Genomic DNA, 27937 nt, shown 5'->3' on the forward strand with positions numbered 1-27937 from the left:
TCTAAATGGATGAAAGACCTCGATGTGAGACAGGAATCCATCAAAATCCTGGAGGAGAACATAGGCAGCAACCTCTACGACATCGGCCACAGCAACCTTTTTCATGACACGTCTCCAAAGGCAAGAGAAACAAAAGATAAAATGAACTTGTGGGACTTCATCAAGATAAAAAGCTTCTGCACAGCCAAGGAAACAGTCCAAAAAACTAAGAGGCAGCCCACGGAATGGGAGAATATATTTGCAAATGATACTACAGATAAAAGACTGGTATCCAAGATCTACAAAGAACTTCTCAAACTCAATACGAGAGAAACAAATAAACAAATCATAAAATGGGCAGAAGATCTAAACAGACACTTTTCCAATGAAGACATACAAATGGCTAACAGACACATGAAAAAATGTTCAAAATCATTAGCCATCAGGGAAATTCAAATCAAAACCACACTAAGATACCACCTTACGCCAGTTAGAATGGCAAAAAATTGACAAGGCAAGAAACAACAATTGCTGGAGAGGATGTGGAGAAAGGGGATCCCTCCTACATTGTTGGTGGGAATGAAAGTTGGTACAGTCACTCTGGAAAACAGTGTGGAGGTCCCTTAAAAAGTTAAAAATTGAGCTACCCTATGATCCAGCCATTGCACTACTGGGTATTTACCCCAAAGATACAGACATAGTGAAGAGAAGGGCCATATGCACCCCAATGTTCATAGCAGCAATGTCCACAATAGCTAAATGGAAGGAGCCGAGATGCCCTTCAACAGATGACTGGATTAAGAAGTTGTGGTCCATATATACAATGGAATATTACTCAGCTATCAGAAAGAACGGATTCTCAACATTTGCTGCAACATGGACAGCACTGGAGGAGATAATGCTAAGTGAAATAAGTCAAGCAGAGAAAGACAATTATCATATGGTTTCTCTCATCTATGGAACGTAAGAACTAGGAAGATTGGTAGGGGAAGAAAGGGATAAAGAAAGGGGGAGTAATCAGAAGGGGGAATGAAGCATGAGAGACTACGGACTATGAGAAACAAACTGAGGGCCTCGGCGGGGGGGGGGGGGGGAATGGGATAGACTGGTGATGAATAGTAAAGAGGGGACGTATTGCATGGTGCACTGGGTGTTATACGCAACTAATGAATCATCGAACTTTACATCGGAAACTGGGGATGTACTGTATGGTGACTAACATAATATAATAAAAAAACATTAAAATGAAAAAAAAAGAAGATGTGGTCCATATATACAATGGAGTATTACTCAGCTATCAAAAAGAACAATTTCTCAACATTTGCTGCAACATGGACGGCACTGGAGGAGATAATGCTAAGTGAAATAAGTCAAGCAGAGAAAGACAATTATCATATGGTTTCTCTCATCTATGGAACATAAGAACTAGGAAGATCGGTAGGAGAAGAAAGGGATAAGGGGGGGTAATCAGAAAGGGGAATGAAGCATGAGAGACTATGGACTATGAGAAACAAACTGAGGGCCTGGGGGGGGGGGGGAATGGGATAGGCTGGTGATGGGTAGTAAGGAGGGCACATATTGCATGGTGCACTGGGTGTTATACGCAACTAATGAATCATCAAACTTTACATCAAAAACCAGGGATGTACTGTATGGTGACTAACATAATATAATAAAAATATATTATTATTTAAAAAAAAAGAAAAAAATGAAGCTTATTCAAATGTCAAATAAATAATACCAAACTAGATTAGCACCCCTCCCTCCGACTCCACCCCCAGCTATATGTTCCAAAAGTTCCACGGATTTCTATCATAAGACTCACCACACTTTCTGTTCATTTGCATAGTGGTCATCTTTGTCACTGGGCCGCAATCCATGAGGGCATGGGTAAGGTAGTGATAGCTTGTAACTGTAACCCCAGTGCTTAGCATAGCGTTGTGTACGGTAGTTACGAAATACGTATTTGGCAAATGATTTCAATGAGTGAATCCATAGGATCAACAGACTTCGTATTATATCAAAATAATCTGACTTTTGGTCAGAATTCTGATTTAAGTCCTCTCTCTCACCTGAATCTCACAGGCCTATCACACACCCATTTGAAAAGTCCCTTCAATGTGTGGATACTGGTTTTTCTTGACTTTCTTTCTTTTTTTTTTTTTTTTTAAGACTTTATTTATTTATTCGACAGAGAGAGAGACAGCCAGCGAGAGAGGGAACACAAGCAGGGGGAGTGGGAGAGGAAGAAGCAGGCTCTTAGAGGAGGAGCCTGATGTGGGGCTCGATCCCATAACACCGGGATCACGCCCTGAGCCGAAGGCAGACGCTTAACCGCTGTGCCACCCAGGCGCCCCTTTTCTTGACTTTCATCTCCACTTACTCTATCTTTCTTTTCACCTGTGCCAAGCTCCTCATTCCTCAAAATTCCTTCCCAAGCCCTTCAACTGTGTCCTTGGGCACTCTACTTCTAAATAACGAAATCCTACAGCTTCAACATCATCACCAAATGTTCCCTCTATATCCCCGTGTTCATGGAAACCTACATTTCCCCCAATGACCCCCTCCTCTGTAGGCCCCGCAGGCTCACGGTCACTCAGCATCAAAGGTGGAAGGTGTGTGTCCTCCCAGTTACACTAAAACTCACACTGTTTACCTTACTCCTTGGACCTTTGTCCTACCAACCACCTGAACACTAACCCCCATCCCCTGAAAAACTATAATACCTCGGATTTATCCTCTACCTCAAGAACTTGTATTATCTCATCTTGCACTATCTCTAGCATCCATTTGTAGAGTTCTCTGATAATAATACAAAACTAATTGACTTTATTTTTTAAAGATTTATTTATTTATTTTAGAGGGGAGGGGCAGAGGGAGAGGGAGATAGAATTTTTTTTTTTTTAAGATTTTATTTATTTATTTGACAGAGATGGAGACAGCCAGCGAGAGAGGGAACACAAGCAGGGGGAGTGGGAGAGGAAGAAGCAGGCTCATAGTGGAGGAGCCCGATGTGGGGCTCGATCCCATAACGCCGGATCACGCCCTGAGCCGAAGGCAGACGCTTAACCGCTGTGCCACCCAGGCGCCCCTAGGGAGATAGAATTTTGAGCAGACTCCATGCTGAACACAGAACCCAACGCGGGGCTCGATCTCATGACCCTGAGATCAGGAATTGAAGCCAAGAGTCAGACACTTAACTGACTGCCCCACCCAGGTGTGCCCCTAAAACTAACTGACTTTAATGAGGCACTTTCTGTGTGTTCTCAGGCTGAGAGCTAAGCACGTTGCATGAACTATCATTCAATTGAATTCTCACAAGGTCCCTGAGAGAAAATACTAGTAGCGGCACCTTTTTTTCAGGTGAACAGCTAGAAGCATAGAGAATTAACACATGTGTCTGAAGTCAGTGGCTGGGATGGAGACTCAACTTTGCCTAACATGTGTTCTCAGCCATCAACGCCTAGTTCTAGCCCAGCTCCCAGCCCCTAGAATTGCTCCTCAGTACCCTACTCTTAGGGTGAGACCCCTGACCTTGACATCACCATAAAGTACTCCACCTCTCAAGTCACACAGACAGAACTCTCTGATTACGACACCAGACTGCTCTCCCTTACTCTTTCCATTCTTTGACGGTTTAGGGACATTACTGAATTCAAGTATCTACTATTACTAACCACTGGTCTATATTCTTTTCTGTCCCATTTAATGCCCCATTTATCTTTTCCATCTTAATTTTTCCAATTAGAGAGATTGGATCGTTCATTATAATCTTTCTATTTGATCTTTAAGAAATCCTCTTTCAAACAGTACCTTGCCCTATGGGCTTTCACTGAATGTACCTGGCTATAGGAACAAATCTGAATGCCAATCTATGATCTACAGAAAGGTTCCGGAATACCATTGGAAAAGAAAACTCACAAGAGCAGCTGGGTAGAGTACTATCAGTGGTCAGTGGTCACTATCTCAGAATGATCTTTTTTTTTTTTAAGATTTTATTTATTTATTTGACAGACAGAGAGACAGCCAGCGAGAGAGGGAACACAAGCAGGGGGAGTGGGAGAGGAAGAAGCAGGCTCATAGCGGAGGAGCCTGATGTGGGGCTCGATCCCATAATGTCGGGATCACGCCTTGAGCCGAAGGCAGACGCTTAACCTCTGTGCCACCCAGGCGCCCCAGAATGATCCTTTTGGACTAACCAGCAACCCTGTTATACCTCCTGGGGCTGCCTATCTCTCAAAATCCAACAGTATTGTTTTCAGCCTTCTCTACCCATGTCAAGTACCTCTCCATTCCAATTCCCAGCCCCATGCCCAACAGATAGCCACCGGATTGCTCCCAAAGAAGAATCCAAGCATTCCAAGAATTCCCACACCCTCCTTCTTCCTGTACGGGTCCTCCCTCCTCTGCAGAGCCAACATGTTCACATGAAAGAAGTCCTCGGCACTAATCAAGGACTCTGCTTTGTCGTTTTAACTCCTCTCCTAATTAACTTCTTTTTCTCCACTTACTTCTTTCTGCAACCACTGAAATACAGTCAAAGCTTTTCAATCCTTTAAAGGGGGGAAAAAAAGCCCTCAGCCTCAAACCTCTTTACAGCTATCACTCTCTTCAATCCGTGACATGAGAACTAATTAAGTTTTTGTAAAAGTTGTCCACCTGTACCTCCGTCTCCTCTCTTTCTGCTCATCTCCCAGCTCACTTCAACCTGGTCCCTGCCACCAACCAACCATGTACAAGTCCTAATGTTAGAGAGGCCAACTCACCTGAGACGGAAGGGCCAGTGACCCAGCATCTTCTCTCTCGACCTTGATGATAATCTCTTGAGGAAGGAGAGAGTCCTGAGAAAGCAAAACAGATGAGCAAAAGGAAAATAACCAGGAAGCTAGGTCGTGGCTCAAAATTCCCACTGTGAGTAGGCCCGGATTTGAAAAACCACCTGTTTTAACACATCCCACCTACAAAACTTCTGTTCCCTTCCATTGGTAAGCTCAAGCTAGCCACGTGGAGCGACAGGGGGCATCTGGAGGGGCTACGAGGCACTGGACATGGGCATGAGGTCTTTGTGGATCTTCTAGGCCAGCCCGGCTCCCAGCTATACGGAGCTGAGTGACTCCAGACACTATGTGGGTGAAAAGAACTGTACAACCATGTTGTCGGAATTACTGGATCACAGAATTATAAGCAAATAAAACAGGAATACAGCACAACCAAAGAATCATTAAGAAAAAGGTCCAAAAATTAACTTCATAAAACATTTGGCAAAAAGCACCACACACGACAAAGGCACCATCCGTAAGAATCCATACTATAAGGCTTGGTCTAAATCAGTTAAAAAGGTGCCTTTAATGGCAAGGGACAGAAGAAAATGCACATGCAACTCACCTATGAAGAAATAAAATGGCCAATGAATACACCAAAAGATGCTCGCCTCTTTAAATCAGATAATATCGAATCTCTATTTCTGTAACTACTTCTCTGTATATATTAGAGGCTATAAATTCACGCCTCCAATTACAATTCAACAACACAGTTGATTCTAGCCTTCCTGCTCTCCATTTGTGTACCTTATCCAGCTCCCATTATCCTCTTTATATTTATTTAGTCACTCAGACTGCTCTCTGCAACCAAAATCCCGACCGCGTGGACTGTTTCTTCTGCCCGTTGCTAAGGACTCCCACCCTGGTGGCCCATCAGTCAAGAGCATCATACCCCCTCAGTGGGGGTTTACATTGCTACAACCTCCCTGCAGTGCTGCACCCACATGCCCGAGCTCTCGCTCTCTCTCCGCCTCCCCCGCCTCCCCTCCTCTGTGCGCTGCAGCTGCCTCATCGTAAAGAAGGCCCAAGGAGAAAGCTCAGCGGACAAGCTGCCTGCATGACTGCCCAGCGCAAACAGCAGGATGCTTAAAGTGCTTTGTAGTGGCCGCGTGGGCATTACCAAAGAGCTCCGGGTGCCAAAGAACAGGAATGAAGAAACCAAACTCAAAGGCCAAAATAACAACTTCAAAATTTCAAAACGGATGGTCCAAGGGAGCCAAGAAGTTTTGACTCGTGTATCACGGAAACTCAGCTGCGGAGAGAAATCACATTCCTGATGTGCGACAATGCCAAACAAGTCTTCCCTCGCTGCAAAAGTGGTTGATATTTATTTTATTTATATGAGAGAGAAAGAGAGCATGAGGGGGTGGGTTGGGAGGAGCAGAGGGAGAAGCAGACTCCCACTGAGCAGGGAGCCTGATGTGGGGCTCAATCCGAAAACCCTGAGATCATGACCTGAACCAAAGTCAAGAGTCAGACACTTAACTGACTGAGCCACCCTAGGTCCCCAATTACCTAAACATTTTTGGAGAGAGGAGTAATATGTCTCTTTCAGCAATGCAGAGATTAATGGTAATAACATTTAGTAAACTTGTTTAAGTCCATGAAGTTCACCAGAGATGATCCAAGCACCAACTGCCTGATCCAAACTGCACCCCTTTCCTCTACCCCACCGCTCGAAGTCTCATCATGTAGGCCCTCTCTTCCAGGAAGCGTTCCCGGACAGCACAAAGTCTCATCTCTTCTTCCCTTAGGATTTCTTAGCTGTTTTTATCGGATCTTTACTGTAACAACAAAATCACTCTCCTTGTATTATTTGCTTCCATTTCTACACGTCTTCCCTGGGTCACGAGCTCGGTGCTGTAAAGAATTGTGTATTTTTCATCTTTGTATTCTCAGTACTGAGTAGGCGCACAATGTGAGTTGCCTGAATTTGACAGGGTTAGACACACAGCAGGGTTTGGGGTATATGAATGAAATTAAAAGCCTTTCCCCCCCCACTATTAACAATTTATTTAGTTATTTTACAGCTTTACTGAGGTACGCTTGACGAAAACTATCTACTTAAGGTGAACAACGTGACATGTTTTAGATATGTGGACACTATGAAATGAGTATCACAAGCTAGTTAACATGTCCAGCACATCACACAGTCATGATTTTTTTGGATGATGAGAACACTTAAGAGCAACTCTGCATGTTGACACTGATAGGGGACAGGTGAGGCTCTGCCACCCGCGTGGCAGGGTTTTGGTCTCAGTCCCCGAAGGCAGGCACGGCCTTCCCTGGCCCAGCTACTTCCAATGTGTAAGTCATTGAAACCTCCCAGGTGACGTCCAACACGCTGGCTCACTGGACTGACAACCCTCACTGAGCACCAAGACTTGGGCTCCCCTGATTTCTCTCCCTGCCGGGGCTGTAACTGAGAGCCATCAGCCCAAACAAAGTACTGGTGCATCTTCTGATAATGACTAAAATTTACTAGAGGACATTCAGAGCTGAGAAGTGTGCTAGCCAGCTTCCAAGATGGCCCCTAATGATCCCGAGCCTCCTGGCATTCACACCCTATGTAGTCCTTGCCCACAGGTACCAGGCTGAGTCTATGTGACTAGCAGATTACAGAAGAGGTGATGCTGGGGTGCCTGGGTGGCTCAGTCGGTTAAGCGTCTGCCTTTGGCTCAGGTCGTGATCTCAGGGTCCTGGGATCGAGCCCTGCATCGGGCTCCCTGCTCAGTGGGGAGTCTGCTTCTCCCTCTGATCCCCCCACCATGCTCTCTCTCTCGTATAAATCAATCAGTCAATCAAACTTTAAAAAAAGAACAGGGGCACCTGGGTGGCACAGCGGTTAGGCGTCTGCCTTTGGCTCGGGGTGTGATCCCGGCGTTATGGGATTGAGCCCCACATCAGGCTCCTCCGCTGGGAGCCTGCTTCTTCCTCTCCCACTCGCCCTGCTTGTGTTCCCTCTCTCGCTGGCTGTCTCTATCTCTGTCGAATAAATAAATAAAGTCTTTAAAAAAATAAAAATAAAAATAAAATAAAAAAAGAAGTGATGTTGTGTCACTTTTGCAATCCGATGATAAAAGACACTGTGGCTCCCACCTTGGCTGTGTGCAATTAAGCACTCCCTCTCTTCTCTCTCTCTTCTCTCTCAGGTCCTTTGCTCCAGGAGAAACTAGCTGCTGTGTTGTGTGCAGCTCTGGGGAGAGGTCTGTGTGGTGTGGAACTGAGGCCTCTTGCCAACAGCCACGTGAGTGAGCTGGCAAGGGGGGTCCTCCTACCCAGTCAAGCCTTCCGAAGAGAGCAGCCTGGGCTGACAAGTGATGGCAATTTACCGTCGTCAGAGACACTGAGCACCAGAAACACCCAGACACGCTGCTCCCAGGCCCCAACCCTGAGAACTATGTGTGATCATAAACGTTGCCTGTTTTAAGCTGCTGAGCTTTGGGGTATGAAACCACAGATGACTAATACAAGAAGGAAGATGTTTCTCTCTCCTGCGTAGCCTTGGAATATACAAGAAGTGCATTTCTGTCTGTGAGAACTAGGTCATCTTGCTCCCTGGCACCTCCCACGGGGCCTTACTTACACTGGCTAGGCAATATGCGATGAAAGTAAAAATTATAATGAACAGATGGCTAGTTCAGTCGTGTAACAGAGAAAAAAATGGCAAAAGGACTACAAAGGTTCCCAGAAAAATACCCAAAGTCACTAGCTTAAAGTAGAACGCCAATGGTCACAATCGAAGCATACTTTACTTGTAGCTTTGACAAAGTGTGAATGTACTTATGTAAATTAAATGCATCACTCCCTCTAAACCTCTTGCACATGCGTACAGTCGACCCTTGAACAACACCAACTTGAATTGCGTGGATCCGTTAATAACTGGATTTTTTTTCTGATAAATACAGTACGGTACTGTGAATGTATTTTTTTCTTCTTTATGATTTTCTTGGTAATATTTTCTTTACTCTAGCTTATTTTATTATAAAAATATAGCATATAATACATATAAGATAGAAAATATGTAGGGGTGCCCGGGTGGCTCAGTCCATTAAGTGTCTGCCTTCGGATCAGGTCGTGATCTTGGGGTCCTGGGATCAAGTCCCACATCGGGCTCTCTGCTCAGCGGGGAGTCCGCTTCTCCCTCCACCCCTCTCCCTGCCCATGCTCCCTCCCTCTCTCTCAAATAAATAAATACAATTTTTAAAAAAGTTACAAAATGGGCATTAGTTGATAGCTTATGTTATCTGTAAGACTTCTGGTCAACAGTACGCTATTAGTAGTTAAGGTTTGGGAGAGTCAAAAGTTAGACATGGATTTTCGACTATAAAGGGTGTCGGTGTCCCTAATCCCCACATTGCTCAAGGGTCAACTGTACAGGGAATCAGACAGAAGAACATTTACAGCAGTGCTATTTGTAACAGCAAACATGGAACACTAAATATCCATTTACAGTAAGCCCATAAATTCTGGGGCAAGAGGTGGAAATCTGGGCACCAGGCGGGCATATTGGTATCAGAACGTCACTGCTCCTAGGCCCTGACAGTGGATGGAAATAGGAGTATACGTGTGTAGGTCTCTACACACACACACACACACACACACACACACACACACACACACCTCTACGTATTTCTACAGCTACATCTACTAAAAACCACGAGCCACATCAGTCCCCACAATCCCCACTGAACACTGAAGTTCATTCCACTGTTCCTCTTGCCACATCTGACTGAGAACCCTGCTCCCATGACCTTTATTATATTTACTCACCTGACCAACGCCCCTGTGAGTCACTCGTCTCCCATCCCCACTGCCGCTCCCTCTCCCACACAGATGCCCCTCGGCCCACCTGGACTTGGCCAGGGGCCCTCCTCACCCTCCTCGGGCTCTGACTCTGCAGACAGGTGGCCTCTTCTCAGGGACTCACTCTCATGCGGTTTGGACTTGGGACTCCGTGTGGATGCCCTCGACTTCCAACCTGGGCTCGGGCTGTGATACCCCACCTTAGGCGACCCTCGTTAGTTGATAACCTCATCCTGCTTCAGCTGTGATGCACCACGCTGTGAGGTGCCCCCAACCCTGACATGGGTGTACATCTTACACCCCATGGGCCACTTTTTGCACAGACTCACGGCACTTGGGCTGTCCCCTCTGTGGATGCCCTTCTCACCTGCTCTGGCTCCGTCACCCCAAAGCAGATCCCCTTCCCCCAGACGGACACTCACCTCACCCCACTTGGGCTCTCTCGATGCCACCTTCCTCACCCTGTTTGGTCACTAGTCCCCCCCCACAGGGACACCCTCCTCACCCCACCGGAGGGAGCCCTCCCTCAACCGCAGACCCCTGCCCAGCTGTGCCCCACCTAATGGCTTCAGGATTGAACCGTTTAGGAAGGGGGAGGTGAAATTCTAACTGAACATTTTTAAGAAGTTACATGTTTTCAAAGAATATTTGTTGTAGGGAAATGCTTTAAATTGTTGATTTCTTAACCTTAAAATGTGCCGTACAGAAGCAGAAAATGATAGATAAGTAAATGAAAACATAAAGTCGCTTGGGGTGTAACTTGCACATAATCTTTGTTAACTGGCATATTTACAGTCTTCTAACACATTTTCTATACACACACAAACTACATCCCTTTTAAAAAAAAAACAACAATGATCTCTCCCAACACCCTGGGATTGAGTCCTGCACTGGGCTCCTTGCTCAGCGGGGAGCCTGCTTCTCCCTCTGCCTGCTGCTCCCCCTGCTTGTGCTCTGTCTTTCTCTCTCTCTGACAAATAAATAAATAAAATCTTTTAAAAAATAATAAATATTTTAAAAAAGATGATCATTTCTGGGGGCACCTGAGTGGTACAGTCAGTTAAGCATCTGACTCTTGTTTTCAGCTTGGGTCATGACCTCAGGGTCATGAGATCGAGCCCTGTATCAGGCCCCATGCTCAGCACGGAGTCTGCCTGGGATAACTGAATATTTAAAAAGAAAAAAAAAAAAGGATGATCATTTCTAGGGGCATCTGGGTGGTGCAGTCAGTTAAGTGTCCGACTCCTGGTTTCGGCTCAGGTTGTGATCTCAGGGTCGTGAGATCGAGCCCTGCGTTGGGCTCTATGTTCAGCACAGAGTCTGCTTGGGATTCTCTCTCTCCCTCTCCCCCTGCTCACATGTGCTCTCTCTCCCTCTCTCTAAATAATCTTAAAAAAAAAAAAAAAAGATGCTCATTTCTAAACATTATTTACTTAGCATAGATCCTACATAACTTTATGCATCAGGAAATATGCATTATCACGTCACTGGCCACAGCATATTGCATTTCATGGCCTCCCTATAACTCTTTAACACCCCTGCCGCACGGCACATTCTCAAACAGTTTTTCCCATTACTCATTCCCAAGCAAAACTGAGAGCTGCTGGCCACAGCGGAATCAGTACTCGAAGAGCCTCTGATACAGGGTGCCAAATTCCTCCGGGGAAGAATGATCGGGGTTAAAAGGGTGAGGAAATGCAGGGAACCTCCTAAAATGTAGTGTATCAAGTCGGGGGAGACCAAAAACCCCTAAAACACTGCAAAGAAGGGCCGGTCAGCTCCCACGCCTGCAGGGTTGGGCTGTGAGGCTTGGGCAGGAGCAAGCTCTAAGCTCTGGGTCTCCTTGAGGGAGGGAAGTTCCACTCACCTGCGCACAGGTCTTCAGGGGCTCTGGGGGCTTCTCATCCCGCTCTTCCATGCTCTCCTCCAGGCACAGGCAGAGGCCTGAGGGTCCCGAGCTGCAAGGGTAGAAGCCCTGAGAAGAGCATCCTGGCCCAGGTTCACCATGGCGCCCCCCTCCCTGGATGAGTCTCTGCTTCCAGGACGCACTCCCCGTGGCAAGCTTGCATCTAGAGGTTTTTGCCTGAAAAGCTGTGCATGCAGCTAGAGTCCCTCAGTCCCTCTCCCAAGCCAAGACTCTGCAGCCCCAACCTGGTGTGCCACTACTATGCCAGGCCTCTGGACCCCCTAACTGTAAGTCATGCCCAAACACAGCCTTCTGCCTTCCACCAAAATTGGCAGTACACGTCAGGTCCTCCCTGCCCCACTAGGTTCTGGGATCCTCACAAATGCCCAGCACACCGAGGACCACCTAGTGTGCGCTCTTCCCCGCCAGGACCTGGATGTGCAGCCCTAAACCAGCACCCCTTCCTCGGGCAAGGAGCAGGGCTTCTGGGATTGACCACCCAGAATCACACTCCCTGACTGAATGCATGAAGCTGGTGACACAGCCCCACCCCTCCCAGGATCCCACCCCTCCATTAACGTGGCCTGACCCTCTCACAACCTGTCATGAATCACCTCCCACTTCCTGCTCAAATAACCAAGCATATGCATGGAGCTTGGCTGCACCTAGGGCGTGGTGCCCCCACCATTCTGGGCTCCACTGGCCCCTACCAGCACAGCCCCAGCCGGATTCCCAGCCCCAAACCCGCCTGAGCCCCGAACACGTAGCTCAGACCTGGTCCCTCCACCAACACGGGTATCCTCAGGCCTGAATCAGCAGCAGAGCGGGCGTGGGCCTGGGAGCTTCCTGACACACCCCAGCACGTGCCACCCCCTCCGAGGCCCAGAACGTGGACCTCGGCTATCTTTGTGCCAGCTCGGTATTTCTGGGTCTGAGACTAGAACAGCCCCTGGCAAATCCCAGCCCACACACCATCTTAGCATCTCTCCCTCTTACCCACACCCCCGTACCCCCACTGGATTCTCACTCCAACAATATAGTGTGGGCTCACAATGCGGCTGAACTTGCACAGACACCATTTCCTCCACCAACATCCACAGGCCCCTACGTGAGCCACACCTGCCCAGATTCCTGCCCAAATGTCCTTCTGGGCACCTGCTGCTTAGGGAGATCCTGTCTTCCCACCAACTTGGGTACCACCAGGCTGTGATTAGGGCACCCCCTGCACAAAGAACCCAGCACCCTCTAATCCCCACCTCCAGGCTGTTTCCAGTCCAAATACCCGTGTGTGTGTGTGTGCACGTGCGCGCGCACAAGGGGACATGGAGCAGCCCTAATCCTCTGCAACCCCAAATCTTCAGGTGCTCCCTCCACTCGCCTGGGCATCTCAGGCAGTACCAGAGTCCTAGGACCACCCATGTCTCCCCATTCTGCCCAAATGCCAGGCGTCCCAAGACCAGAACCTGCAGCTCGAGCAGCGACTGCACGGGGCCGCCCTCCTTGGTTCCCTCCTCTTGCTGGCACAACACAGAGCAGGCTCACACCGAGAATCTGCATCCGGAACCTGGGCCTTCCGCCAGCCCAAGGGTACTGTGCAGTCCCTGCTCCTGAGATGAGAAGCTGCATCTGCACCACAATACCCAGGATACCTCAAGTACTCACGAGCCTCTGGAGGATTCCAGTGTCACCTGCCTCACTGCCTGTTCGCACACCAGAATATCAGAACACCCTAACGGTAGCTTGAGCAAAGAATTCCAGAGTCAGCCCCGGGACTTGGGCACTCACTGTCTGGGGGTTCTCAAGCTCATGACAGAGCAGCTCTCATGGGAACTGGGCCCTTTTGCTTCCTCCAGCCCAAATGTGAGCCCCTGGGTGCCACAGAGTACAGTCCCCTCCAGGTCCAAATCTGCAGCCCAGACTGTCCCTCTACCAACCTGGGCATTCTCGTGCCTGCAAGCAGAGTAGGCCCTGAGCAAAGGTTCTGGGAACGCCTACTTTGTGCTCATGCTCGCGGCACCCTGCTTCCTTACCAAACAGCTGTCAATTTCATGCAGCTGCTGCCGTTCTGTCCTTCGTGGACCAATCCTGCACCTGCAACCCAAAGTCTCCACCAGACTTGAACGGCCTAGAGCCCTGCGCTATCCTACCTGGGTCCCAGGATCACCAGTGCAAATTCCTACTTCCCAAACACACCCCACGCCCCAGCACGTGCAGGGAGTGCTCCGCCTAGAAGCCGCCTCCCGGCCCTGGTCCCTCCTTTAAGGTAGGAGTCTGCAGCCCATCAACGATTCTCAGAGGGTTCGCTCAAGCAGCACTGCCTCTTCTGCAGCAAGAACGTGCAACTCAAACCTGGTCTCTCCACCACTCAGGGAGCCCCCGGGTCACCAAGCCAATGGCCCAGAATCTCACCTCCCATCTCATGCTTCCTACTCAAAATACAGGGATAGTGGCACAGTCCCTCTCCTCCAAATCTGCTATCAACCCAGGCTTCAGTCCTCACATCCTGCACTATACCGGCCTGGCACTGGAGGAGGGGAAGGCGGCTTTCCCCACATCCCTGCATATGGCCTGTCTTCACCAACCTGGGCATTCTCAGGCCTGGGACAAGAGCACTATCCGAACAAGCACTCGCTCATGCCCTCAGTCCCGAATCTGCAGCTGCACCAGTATCTCCACCTACTTCGCGGACCCGAGGCTGAAGCGCCGCCCGCGAAGGTCCCAGGTCGCCCACCCAACACTCCCAACCCCACGTTCCCGCCTACGCCCTGCGCATGCGCGCACGGGACACCCAGCGCCGCCCCGCCCCTCACCGACCTGGGCGTCCACGGGCTCGCGGCCCAGGCCCGGCCTGTCCCAGCTTCAGTGCCCGGTACAGCTCTGCGGCAGGACGAGGTCGGGCTAAGCAACCCCCTGCGCCGATTCTGCACACGACAGACTCGGGTTAAGTTAGTTCGGTCCCCTCCCCTAGTCAGCATCCGCAGAGCGGCTCGGCTGACATCCGAACCCAGGTGCGCGGCGACAGCAGCACCCGCGCCCGGGACAATGGCTGCGTTTCTGGCCGAACCCGGAAGTGCGTTTGGGCTCGGTGAGCCGGGACTACAATTCCCAGAAGCCTCAGCGGCGCCGGCAGCGATTAGGCGGGAGTCCAGCACCTCCCGGAGGCGAGCGTGGGGATTACGGCTAGACGCGTCTGGTTGGGTAGCTGCTGGGGGCTGCGACTGTGTGCGTCCTAGTTTCTGTGGGGCGCCCAGACGAGGAGCAGGACCTGGAGGCCCAGGCGTACATGCGGGGGCAGTGGCTGACTTGGAAAAGGCTGGCCTGGGACCGCCTGGACGGTCCCCTCCCGGGCTCCCGCTGCTTTGTCAGACTCTTGGCGCGCCGTCTCCTTTTCGGTCCTCAAGCCCAAAGATAGTGGCTACAAGCCCGTTACACAGTCCGGGGAGCTGCTGTCAAGTCCTTCAAGAATCTGACTTGCTGATATGTTTTTGTCGCTCATGATAGTAAAATAGCAAGAATCGTTTTGTTTTTTAAATAGAGTTCTTTCTCTGCCTATAAGACTTTAAGGATCTGGTCTCTAACCCTCCCCTTCGCTTTTTGCCCCATCTCCTGACCATTTTTCTCTCTCCCTTGCGGCCACGCTGGCCTTTCCACCTTCTCCGGCAACTCCACTAGGCTCCCCCTTCGGGACCTTTGCACGTGCTTGTTTTTCATGCTGGCTGGCAGACTCTTCCTTTGAGAATTCCCCTGGATTCTGGCCATCTGGTCTTTAGACAGATGTCACTTTCTCACGGGCATTCCCCTATTAACGTTGTAAACTTGCAAACAAACCCTTCACTCACCCACATACTCCCTGCCTCCCTCCTCCTCTTTATTTATTCTCTAGAGAACTTCTTACTATCTAACATAATATATTTTGTAGGTATTTATTTGGTCTGCTGTGTATCTGCTTTCACCATGAGACTATCAATTGCACAGGGGGAAAGATTTGTATTTACTTTGATTAGTGCCGTATCCCCAGCATCCTAAGGTACCTGGCACGTAATAGACGCTCAATAAATATTCGGTTTGTTTTGAATAAATAAAGATTCCTGGCCCTTTGTTAAACACATTAACATCTCCTTAACTGGGACAATCACCCTGTGAGAAAACAGCGATGTTTACTTTCACCCCACCAGGGAGAAGCTGACAATGGAGCCCTGCTGTATGAAAATATGGCATTTTAAAGGTTTTTTTTTTCTTTTTTAGTGCTGTCAAAGTACTCCTGTAGTTTTCTTCACATAACTTCTAACAACAAATTACTGCTATTTGAAAGGTAATCTCTACCCCCCAAAATTTCTTACGATTGGTTATCGTGGTTTTTTTAAAAAAAAGATTTAGGTTGGGGGCGCCTGGCTGGCTCAGTCGGTACAGCATGCGACTCTTGATCTCCGGTTTGTGGGTTTGAGCCCCACATTGGGTATAGAGATTACTTAAATAAAAAAAACTTTAAAAAATAAAAATATTTATTTTGTATCTGGTTAACCTACTGAAATGTTAGGAATTTTTTAAAGGATTTTTATTTATTTATTTGAGGAGAGTGTGTGTGCACACAGATGAGAGAGAGGCTGACTCCCTGCTGAGCAGAGAGCCCAACACCGGGCTCAGTCCTAGGACCCCAAGATCATGATCTGAGCCAAAGACAGATGCTTAACTGAGCCTCCCTGGTGCCCCTGAAATGTTAGGAATTCTCATAGTATTTCCTTTGATACTCTTGGCTTTTCTAGTGAGACAATCATCTACAGCTAATTATTTCATCTCTTCCTTGCCAGTATTTTTGACCAGATGTTTCCTTTCATTTAGATTGTGTCGGCTATCATTTTCACAATATCAGAAGTGACATTCTTGCTTGTGTTCTCTTTTAAATGGGCATGCCTCTAATGTTTTAGGGTTAAATATGTTGTTTTTTAAATGGAAATAGGTAACATTTTTTTAAAAAAAACTTTTTGCTATTTAAATTTCCAGCACAAAAGTAGAGAGACTGGTTAAAGGGCACCCCTCTCTGGCCTGTCAAGCAACTTAATTTTCCACTGGATCTTTTCTTATCTCTAGCCCCACCTGTGCTTTCCACTGTCCTCCTCCCCCAGTGGTTTTGAAGCAAATCCTACACATTATTTCATTTCGTCTCTAAGTGTTTCAGCATGTGTCCAAAAGATAGGGACCGATCTTCAAAGCAAAACTTCAGTAGAAAATAGATACGCATCATGGGGCACCTGGGTGGCTCAGTCAGTTGAGCATCCGACTCTTGATTTCGGCTCAGGTCTTGATCTCAAGGTCATGGGATCCGGCTTTACATCAGATTCCACACCCAGGAGATCCTCTCTCTCCCTCTGCCCCTTCCCACCTGCTAGCACGCTCTCTCTCAAAAACAAACAAAAAAAGATATGCGTCATAACCACTGGACACAGAGAATGCAAAATTACTATGATTAGCAGAAATGATTACAAACCACAAGACCCAAGAGAATTAATTAAAAGAAATGAACATCAAGAAGAGGCTAGAAAGGCATTGAATATGAAACAGATAATGATAAACATTTATATACCACTCTGTGCCAGGTACTGCTTTAAGGTCCTTATAAATGTTTCTCACTTAGTCCTCATAACAATTCATACAAGGTTGGACTGTTACTTCCATTTTACGGAAGATGACATTGAGGCCCAGAAGTGTTAAGTAACTTACCCTGGATTGTATTGTGAGGGCAGAGCTGGGATTGAGTCCAAGAAGTCTGTTGCTAGAGTTCATGCTATTAACTTTTACGTTATATTGCCCCCTGCCCATATATCAACATCTTTCCTCTACATAAGCAATACTGAGTGTGCAAACAAGACAGGACAGTTTATATTTATTCATAATAGAAGCAAAAACATGAAGCCTATGAAGAAACCTTCAAAACTCCAACGACAGACATAAAAGATAAAGAATCACCATACTACAAGCTGTGTTGTAAAGACATCAAATCCTGCAGAATGATTACAGATTCAGTACGTAAATATGACAAAATCATGAGGGGATGCTTTGACCATGAGCTCATCTTCCTTTTTTCCTGTATTTTTTCGATTTTTTAAAATTTGAGATATTCAGACATTAATGCATTAGTAATATATAATTTAAAACTGACTTCGCTTTTTGTTTGCTCTTTTTTCTTCTTTCACTATCAACAAGACGGTAAGTTTTACTTCCAGGAGCGCCCAAATCCTGACCTAACCTGGATGTTATGGAGACTTCAGAACAGATATGACTGAGGAACAGGAACTCATTCTAGAGAGATGCCCATTGAACCCAGAGGTTTCTCTATCAGCTGTTTGGGGATTGAGTTCTGTTGGCCAGGATTTGGGTGGGGGCTCAACTCGTGCTGAGAAACAAGAAGGTCAAGAACCCATTTGCTCTAAATGCTGGATGATAAAGGCAAGAGTCACTAGATGGGGAGTATAACCTGTCCCCGGGATACTGGGGGGTGGCAGGTTCTTGGCAGTGTGTGTGTGGGGGGGGGAGACAGCCCTTTTCCTCTTCTCAAACTATAAACATTGGAGGGACCCAGGGCTTAGTTACCAGCCCCTACTTATTCTGTCTTTATCCACTTTCTTTGCAATCTGTAGGGGAAAGGGTTAACTCAACAGGCCTGGAGTATTCAAACCCAAGAAGGGCCTATTTCCATAACTAGCTCTTGCTTGGCTTCTAGGAACCGGGCTCTCTTAATGTTCTATATGATAAAGGGTTTTTGCAGGCCTGAGGCCTTGAGCCATGCTGCACCAGCTTGTCCATAGTTTATACAAACAATGTGCTCTATGGTGAACACCAGCTTTCCTTCTCTAGGGGTCTGGAGCTTCAGTGGCAGGTCAGTCCTATAATATATGCCCATGTGACTGACCTCCTATAAAAACCCTGAACACTCAGGTTCAGGGTGAGCTCCCTGGGTTGGCAACCTTTCACAAGTGTTGTCACACATCATTGCTGGGGGAATTCCCTGGTAACTCTACTGAGAAAGGACACTCGGAAGTTTATGCATGGTGTCCTCCAGACTTCACCCCAGGTCCTTTCCCTTTGCTGATTTTATTCTCTATCTTTTTGCTATAATAAACCATGACTATGAGTGTAATAGTCTGGGTCCTGTGAATCCTTCTAGCAAATCATCCAGCCTGAGGGTGGTCTTGGAGAACCATGACACAAGATCTCCTACAGCCCCATAACTTTAAACTCCACTGACAACTCCCAGATATGTATCTCTCCTACCCTGCTCTATCTAGACTTTTATGAACAACTGCCTGTTTTATTCTCCAGCTAATCTATTTTTGACATGCTTAAAGCAAATTCTTGACTTTCCTTCTCTATCCCAAATGTGCTCCTCCCTCATTGTTGCCTCAAAGTGGCCTGCCGGTCATCCACGTGCTCTGGCCAAAAACCCGGGAGTCGTCCTTGACTCCTCACTCTAGCTTCACCAAATCTCTCACTGCCTCCACCCCCGAATCCCCTGGGATTCTAAGCACCTTGCATCTGTTCCTCCCCAGGTGCCTTGGTCTCTCACGTCATTCTGTTTTTTCCTGTCATCATCTCTTAATATCTCCTTGTTTCTCATCTTCTGCCATGATTTGAAAAGACTGGCCACTGTATTCCTCCCCTGCTCATCTCCGGCTGGCTCACATCCTCCACGCCCAGCTGCTGTGTCCACCACCAGTGTTTGCCCATCCTCGTGACACAGCTATGGCATCTCCAGCTGCTGGGGCTCGAATCTTGGCCCTCTTATTCTGGGTCACATTCTCCCTGTTTTTATTGCTTTTAAAGAAACATGAATCAAAAGCCCAAGATTTGGTGGCAGCTAGGGTCCAGAGCTTGAAAAACACATTAGAACAGAATGTCACGAGGTCTACAAAGAGAATGGCTGGAAAATCAGAGGCACCCAATAAATTTCATTGAAGATGTGATTGAGCATGACTCCTCTAGGATTTCTGGAGAAAGGAAATCTGCTTCCGTTAGACTCAGGGGTTGATTTGGCAGTAAAGGTTGTGTTCTGGATTCACGAGCACCTGTTACACAAAGAGAAAAGATGAGTTCCATTCCCTGGGTAGGCCTTCTTGGCTTACTTGCTATATTTAGTCCAAGGCCCCGACACTCTGGCACTGTCCTCCATCCTTGGAAATTCCAAAGATCTTCCTCCTATCTTACTATGCTTCAGTCATGCTGGTACCTCTGTGTTCCTGTAATGGCCCATACACTTCCCTACCATGGACGATAGACTCTAAAGTGTCCCCCATAATCCTCACCTCCTGCTATTTGTGCCCTTATGTCATCCCCTTCCCTTCAGGGCAAGACCTGTGACTTGCACCTAACCAGTAGAATATGGCAAAATGGCAGGCTGTGCATGATGGCAGGTACTGATTCTGTTACGTAAGATTGCGACTTCTGTCTTGGCTTTGAAAAGGCAAGATGCAATCTTGTGAGCTGCCTACAGAGAGGGCCACATGGCAAAGGATGGAGGGCAGCCTCCAGCGGACAGCCAGTAAGACACTGAAGCCCTTGTTATGACAGCCTGCTAGGAACCGAAGGCTGCCGATAACCATGTGAGCTTGGAAGTGGCTCCTTCCCCAGTCAAGCCTCAGATGAGACCTGAGCCTGGGCCAGCACTTTGATTACAGCCTTGCAGAAGGCCCATCTAAGCGTGCTTGGACTCTGGATAGAAACTCTGAGACACTGACATATGCTGTGTTAAGCTGCTACGTGTGTGGTAACTTGTTATGCAGCCACAGATTATCATACACCCACCTCAGAGCCTTTCCACTTAATGCCCCTCAACCTGGAATGCTCCACTCCAGACCCTTCACATGGTTTGCTCCTTGTCATCCCTCCAGAATATTGCAGACACTGAGTTTGCTGACCCAACACTCTTCCCCATATCTTATCCCTTGTCTACTTCTATTGACAAGACTAGGAAGCAGAAGACCTCACTCTCTCAGCCTTCTTTGCAACAAGGAATACCATGTGACAGAATGCTGGCCAAGGAGATAGAAGAGGAATTTCCCTGAGCGAGACTTCTAGGAAGAGCTTTTGCTTTACTGATAAAAGGGAACAAATGTAGCTCTCCTCCCACACGTAGTTTCTGAAATTGAGTTACCTGAGATTCCCCAGTGTTCTCTCAATCACTTTCAGAGGATTTGTATTTTTATTAAAATCCCTGACTATGGCGGCTCCTGGCTGGCGTAGTTGGTAGAGCACAGGACTCTTGATCTTGGGATCATGAGTTCAAGCCCCACACTGGGTGTGGAGCCTACTTTTAAAAAAAGATAATGTTTAAAATCCCTGACTATGATATATAAGACATTCACATCTTTTGAGAATGGATCATCTGTCCATTAGACTAAAGCCAGCCACCCTTCAATCTCCCCTCCACAGTCACTGGTCTGCCCAGTGACTGCCCAACAGGAACACAGTTGTCGCTCGGCTAAGAGGCAGGACTTCAGACACTAAATTATTGGAGTTCTGTGTCCCTAAAGTTTCTCTTTTCCAAATGTGTCCTGGCCTTCCTCTTTTGCCTCCTAAAAGTCTGACTGGCCACTGACTCCTTCAGAGGATACTGTCTAAAGTCTATCCCAGACGTGGAGTAATCTGGTTAGTCCTGAAGATGGATGTTGTCACTTGTGTCCTCTGAAATAACTTCACTAATCCTTAGAACCAGGAAGCATCACCTGAATTATCTGAACCTCCAATGGGAAGCTCTACTTCCCATTTGCCTGAATAAGCTAATAGCTTTCTTCCTTTTGGGTGATAAAACTGATGATGCTTTTTTTTTTTTTTTAATTTGGCTACCAGGAAAGTCAAAGACAAATGAGAAATATAGGGACAGATACTATGTAGGTCCAGCATATTTATTTTCTTATCCATCCCTTGACTTCCCGCTATTATTAAAAGTATTTTCCTAATTGTGGTTCCTATTTGTAATTTAGCACCATTATATAGTGTGGTATATACGCTTGCTGTGAATTACCTCAAATCCCCCATGGGAGAAATGTAGAGAAGTAACTATGAAAAAAATAAAAGATTCAAAAAGGAAACAAATTAAAAGGGATAGATGGTTATCAATGCACCGAAGGGGATAGGAATGGAGGGAAATGGAATAGAATGGAAACTGAAGTCAGGGAGTGGAGTGGAATAAATGGCATGGTGTCCAAAAAAATGTAAATAAAAGAAACAGAATAAATAGAAAAGTTGGGGGCGCCCGCGTGGCTCAGTCAGTTGAGCGTCCAACTCTTGGTTTCGGTGCAGGTGGTGATCTCAGGGTTGTGAGACTGAGCCCCACATTGGGCTCTGCACTCAACAGTCGGGGGGGGAGGGTCTGCTGGAGATTCTCTCCCTCTGCCCCTCCCCCTCAAGCTCTTGGATGTATTCTCTCTCAAAAAAAAAAAAAAGGAGTAAAGTGAAATGGACAGAAAGGAAATGGGTGGTGTAGGAGTGCCCACAGGACTGACTCCATCTTGCTCACGTCTGTGAGATGACCTCGCTTGGGGCTACATGTTCCTGGCCCCTTGCAGGTTAGGGTATGCCCCTACCCCCCAACGAATATGGGAAGTCTTGTTCTGGTCTTCCCTAAAGTTGTTTAGATAACTGGTAAAAATAACATAGTTTCTTCCCCACCCCCACCGCTTCTGGTGCACAGGTGGCGGCAAGAGGTCTGTTAAGCGTTAGACCCTGTGACTTCACTGTATACAATCTGTGGACTGAGATCAGGACTTTGTGGAGAATTGCTGCGCTGCTGCCTGATTGTCATTCACCTGATGCCCTGTTGGTAAGCTACCCCGAATGAAACTCTGTGTAAATGGTATGGAGGCACCAGCTTTGTTTTCTGGTCTCTGAGAAACTTCTCAATTTGGGGGATACATTCTTGCCCCTCCTCCACCTTCTAACAGGTGGGGTGAAAATAAATGTGATGGAAACATGGAACGGAGTAAAATCAAGTGGACTGGAAAGGAACAGAATGAAATGAAGTAGAACATGATGGGATGGGAATGGAACTGAAAAATAATGAAGGGAAAATTCTCTTGATGGTTTATCCTACAGATTTTCAGCAAGGAGGAAAAGACAGGTTGGTGACAGCTCTCCACCTGTCCAAAGATTCAGGATGGCATAAAATTACCTCATAGTTTGACTCTATGTTTCCTTTCGGTAGAGTGGGGACCAATGGATCCAATGCAACTTTGGGCAGTGGTTTTCTGGGGCCATGAGAATAGTTCCTGGGGGTTGTTGATGGTGGATCCTTCTGCAAGTGAATGGTGAGATCAGTTAGGGACCATGGGCACAGACTGCCTTAAAATCACAGGGGCTGGAAAGTGCCAGCCTGCACTCTTCAGAGACCCCAGGGAGGAATAGGCTTCACCAGATTCTTACAAAGAATCAGAAGTGGATGTAAGTTTAGGACCCAAGGCCCTGCCCCCAACCTAGAACTCTGTCTTTTCACCTGGCTATATTTGCAACCTCTACTCCAGAACTTCCTTTGCACCCCACCATGTGCTAGCTATAACCACCTTGTTTGCAATCCAATTCAGAGCTCTGGAGGTAAAAGGAACACAGTAGGAGCCAGAGACCTAGACTCTGACCCAGGTGCCTCTGAGGCCTCGGGCCACTTCCTCCCCATCCCTGGCCTTGCAATGTACGGTAAAGATTTATGCAGGATGGCTTCTCAGACTTGTCAAATACAACATTCTCAGACTGTATTCCCACTGCAGCTTTTTAAATCAAACCCAGCAGGGCCAACATACCTCATAAAACTGCGCTTGGGGGTCTGGTGGCAGCCCCTGGGGGAAAAGAAAGTACTGAAGAGGTCATGGGCTTGGGATGGGGACCGTTCCCAGAAATTCTCAGAAACAGCTTTGGCCTCAGAGGCAGTTACATCCCTCCTGATTCCCAGAGGAGCTCAAGGCATTGTCATGTTGAAGGGCAAGAAGACAAGGAGAAGAGATGGAAAGTGAGGGAGGATCTTGGGATCCCCAGAGAAGGCGGGGGAGGAGATGCAAAGAGACCCAAGCTAGCACTGGATATCCTCAAGAAAACATGCCTCACTCCCCAACCCAAGAGATGGGACTGGAACAGCCCTGCTGGGCTGGGAAGGGGCCAGATAATCAGGGGAACAGGGAGGGTCCCTCTGGAGCATTGCTCACCTTTTTGACTCCAACCTGTCCTTGAGGTTCAGGTGAGGTGGCGTACATGGGCCTCGGCCAGTCTAGAGAAAGGGAAGGCCAGCCTGGGGCTGGAGTTAGGAAGAGATGTGAGGGAAGGGGCCATTTTTCCTGGTCACTCTTATCCCCAGAAAGGTAGTGGCAGAACCCACCCTTCCTTCCTTCCTTCCTTCCTTCCTTCCTTCCTTCCTTCCTTCCTTCCTTCCTTCCTTCCTTCCTTCCTCCCTCCCTCCCTCCCTCCCTTCCTCCCTCCCTTCCTCCCTTCCTCCCTTCCTCCCTTCTTTCCTTCCTTGGGTTCCCCATCATAGCTCCAGTGAGCTTGACCTGGAAATGTCCTGGAAATCTAGCTCTGGGTGGATGTGGCTGTGTGATGAGATGGATGAGGGCAGAAATCTAAGACCTAGCCCTAGTGGGCCCTCTGTAGCGTGGGTTTATCCTTTATCCTTCCTGGACATGGATTTCCTCTCTGTAAAACTGAGCTGGATTGGACAGTTTCTAGGGCTTCCATTTTTGGGGGGAGGCATCCTTCCAGAATCCTAGCCCAGAGATGTCGAAGATGTTTCATTTTGCCTTTAGTCAGCTCCCATCCATCAGTAGAGGGCACAGGAAGCACTGTGTTGAGACGGGTTATAAGGCTGACTTTGAGTTCAGCAGGGATGAGAGTTGTGATTGATTCTTTCTGTCTACAGCGATCAGCTAGCAAGGTTTTCTGAGAGTGAAGAAGGACAGAATGGCAACAAATGCCCTATTTTTTGCTCTGGCTGTTGGAACAGGCAGAACTCCTCAGAGTTCTTGGCTCCAGTCTCATCCATGATCTCTAGTGGCAAAGCTGGGAGCAGAGGCCCAGGCTCCCCATACCAGCACCTTCCCCAGCCCCCCATCGCATCAGCCATGAAGTCACTTACTGGAACAGGACTCTGCATGGGGCCCCTCCGCAGAGGTGGGTGTTGCTCCCTCCTGGATGGGGTCCTCTGCTTTTTTCCTTGAGAACCTGAAACCCCAAATCCCTCATTCTTCTGCCTCCAGCCCTTGCCATTTTCACAGGCCCTACCCATATCTCACATCCATTCTTGGGCAACATCCCAAACCCCCTGAGTTCCCCAGTTGCTACAGACACACCTCAGCACCATAGTCAGCAACACTTCCGGCCAGGCAGGCCCCCTGCAGGCCATGCCCCTACCCCATTCCCAGCTTTACCATCTGGCGTTTCTGTTGCAGACGAAACAGCCCAGCCCTGCGGACAGGGCAGTGACAGTCAGGGCCCCGACGGCAATGCCAGCAATGACTCTTGCAGACAGGGATGACCTGGGAGCTGGGCAAGGAGAAAGAATCAGGACCCTGGTCTGACACACCCTCATGCCTGCCCCCATCCCCATTCCCAAGCTCTGGCTTTATCTCTACTGTCACTTGATGAACACGTGTTTTCCAGTCACTGGGAGGCAGCATTTTATGGAGTCATTTCTGCAGTCAATGGCCTATTCACATCTCAGTTGTGTGACCTTGACCATGCTACTTAACCTGTGCTTCACTTGTCTCCTCTGTAAAACAGGGATAATAGTGTCAGTGGTTGCTGAAAAGATTCAACAGAAGGGTATTCATGTTCCAACTATGGAATGTTCAACATGCTTAACACAGAACAGTATTTAGACCCATGGAAAGTGGTCAGTTAATGGTGGGATGACAATACTGCTTGGGGATGATGGATCAAATATGGCTTTCAGAGGAAAGGACTTTGAAAACCAGAAACCTGGCTTTCTCCCTCTCCATTTTCCCCCTCATTTTCATGCCTGAGTCACCTTTGACTCTCTGGGCCCTGTGACCACGGACAAGTGACCTCCCCTTCTGAGTCTCATTGCCTCATCTGCAAAGTGAGGGAAATGGTACCCCCCGCACAGTGATGATGTGAAGATGAAATGAGATCGTGAATGCTCATGCCGGGCACACCACAGCTGATGGATTAATAAATGGCAGCTGTAATCATTAACGTGGGCCTGTGTTTGCCCATCCGGCTTCTGCCCAGAAGCCTTCCCAAAGGGGTGAAGTCCAGCCGCAGGGATTAGGAAGGCAGCCATGAGGAGCAGGGGGAAGAGGAAGGGGCTCTCTGCTCTGGAGGGGCAGGAGGGGGCTTCCAGGATGCATTGGGGGTTCTTAGTTTCATTCGTTGAGCCTTCATTTCTTTCTGTGTCAAACAAGCATAGCCACTGGCAACCCTCTAGGCTTTGAGGGGATTAAGTGAGATCCCACGTAAGAGTAAGAGTGCTATGCCTGACGCACAGTCGGTACTTGATAAAAGGCGATGATATGATCCGATGATGATGACCATAGAAGCTGCCATCCATCAGGCTCTAAGCTCCACGGGGCCTTCACACATGATCTCATTCAAATCCTACAACACCCCCATGACTAGCAACCGTTCTCACTGCTTCCTCCTCCGAGCCTCTGTTTCTCCATTCATCACATGGTCTTCACAAGACCAGAGAGTTGTTTTGAAGGTTAAATAAGGTAGTTTGGGAAGTTGCACAGGGTCCTCCACTCGGTCACAACTAAGAACATGACTCCTGAGGTGGCCAGCCTGGTTTCGAACCCTAGGACAGGGCTCAGTCTTTCCTACACAACAGAGATGCTAGCAGGCCCAGCTCAGAGCTGGCTGGCAGGGGGCACCCAAGCAGCGTTTGCTGATACTGTGTACGGAAAGGCTCGTTTCAGGCATGCGGCACAGGCTCAATAAAGAATAATTTTATTTGTTTAATAAACACAATATGCCAGGCACTGCCATAAAAACCTTACAAATGTTGGTTAATTTTCAATGACCCTATGATATAAGCACAACTCTTATGTTTGTTTTACCCACAAGGAATCAGAGGTCCAGAGAGGTTAAGCAGCATGCCCAAGGTCACACAGCCAGTAAGTATTGGAGCTGGGATACAAAACTCTGGCTAACGGCGACACTTGTGTTGCCCTCTCAAGAACTCAGGACAGAAATACAGGGCCAGTCACACCCAGTTGTTATTAATATAATTCCTATAATTAGGGATGCCTGGGTGGCTCAGTCGGTTAAGCACCTGCCTTCAGCTCAGGTCATGATCTCAGGGTCCTAGGATCGAGTCCTGCATCGGGCTCCTTGCCAGGCAGGGAGTCTGCTTCTCCCTTTCACTCTGTTGCTCCCCCTGCTCGCTCTCTCTCTCTCTCTCTCTCTCTCGCTCACTCGCTCTCAAGCAAATGGAATCTTTAAAAATATATAATTAATATAATTCCTACCAGTTCACTCCTTCCCTCATTGACTATTTCCCTGACTCATTGTACTTCTAAACAACTCTGGAAGATAAGGCACCACAATCCCCATTTCCAGGTAAGAAAACTGAGGCTCAGAGCAACCTAGAGGGTTTTCCAGGGCACGCAGCTAGGAAGGAGAGGTTCTAGCTCCCAAGCATTACAGGCTGGGATTCAGCAGCTCCAGACTGGGAACCTGCCCCATGTAACACACTCGTTGTCACACTAGAAGTCTAGAGAGTGGGGCTGCCCTCTGGGGAAAGCTGCCTGGACCCCAGGGGAAGGGGCACCGAGGTACTCACCTACCACTCTGACTAAGACCGAAGCAGAGCGGGCCAGCTGGGTCAGTGGGTTGGAGGCCGTGCAGTTGTAGATGCCCTGGTGTTCCCAGGTCAGGACCCCAATGATTAACTGCTCCCCCATATACACAGTGGTGGAGTGTTCAATGGTCCAGTGAAACTTAGCGCCCGGCTGGGACTCCGCCTGACACTGCAGGGTCAGGCTGGAGTTGAGCTCCGCCTTGATGGTGCTGACCACCCCGGACGCTGCCCCGCTGGTGATGGCCACTTGATCGGGGCCGTCTGTGTGCAAAGGCAAATATTATCCACCGGTGAGTTTTCTTGTTATGCCTGCTCTCCTTCTGTATTGGAAGCTTTACCCCTTTCCCTCCCTTCTCAGGTATAACTAACAGAATTCTAGGTGGTAGCCTGGAGAACAAAGGCTCTTTCAACAGCCATTGAAAGGAGTCTTGGCAAGATGTTCCCTTTTCCTCCTTAGTTGCCAAGCAGGCAGACTGAGGTCTACAACGTGGAAGGGAGAAACCCAAAGCAAAACCAGCATCAAAATAAAACACAAACCCCCTGCCCTTGCAAAAGCGAGCTTCACCAGGGAGCCTCATAAAGCACCCAGGCTTCCCAAATTGTTGCTGTGTCCTGTGAGCATAGCCCCACGCTTCC

The 27937-nt window shown here is 48.1% G+C and overlaps 2 protein-coding genes across 16 annotated transcripts in view; both read right to left on the bottom strand.

Moving 5' to 3' along the window:
• The window catches only part of ZNF180 (zinc finger protein 180), a 30061-nt gene extending 15468 nt beyond the window's left edge, over positions 1-14593 (bottom strand). Inside the window, exons 1-3 of one of the 2 annotated variants that reach the window (XM_045814652.2) lie at positions 14326-14593; positions 11473-11563; positions 4746-4820 (exon numbers count right to left, since the gene is read on the bottom strand). In XM_045814652.2, the coding sequence (XP_045670608.1) occupies positions 4746-4820; positions 11473-11563; positions 14326-14486 (327 nt within the window). In that variant the 5' untranslated portion in view covers positions 14487-14593. The remainder of the gene's footprint in view (positions 1-4745; positions 4821-11472; positions 11564-14325) is intronic. The other variant, XM_087870875.1, reaches the window with a different exon arrangement.
• Positions 14594-17366: 2773 nt separating this feature from the next.
• The window catches only part of CEACAM20 (CEA cell adhesion molecule 20), a 75942-nt gene continuing 65371 nt past the window's right edge, over positions 17367-27937 (bottom strand). For 13 of the 14 annotated variants that reach the window (XM_087870884.1, XM_087870877.1, XM_087870883.1 and 10 more), the window contains 7 exons: positions 27284-27562; positions 24909-25023; positions 24617-24702; positions 23694-23782; positions 23295-23330; positions 22673-22795; positions 17367-19571 (listed from right to left, as the gene is read on the bottom strand). In XM_087870884.1, coding sequence (XP_087727010.1) covers positions 19524-19571; positions 22673-22795; positions 23295-23330; positions 23694-23782; positions 24617-24702; positions 24909-25023; positions 27284-27562 — 776 coding nt within the window. In that variant the 3' untranslated portion in view covers positions 17367-19523. The remainder of the gene's footprint in view (positions 19572-22672; positions 22796-23294; positions 23331-23693; positions 23783-24616; positions 24703-24908; positions 25024-27283; positions 27563-27937) is intronic. The other variant, XM_045814311.2, reaches the window with a different exon arrangement.

Source organism: Ursus americanus, chromosome 21 (genome assembly GCF_024610735.1).
Source record: "Ursus americanus isolate L20-20 chromosome 21, mUrsAme1.1.p, whole genome shotgun sequence".
Classification (NCBI taxonomy): Eukaryota; Metazoa; Chordata; class Mammalia; order Carnivora; family Ursidae; genus Ursus; species Ursus americanus.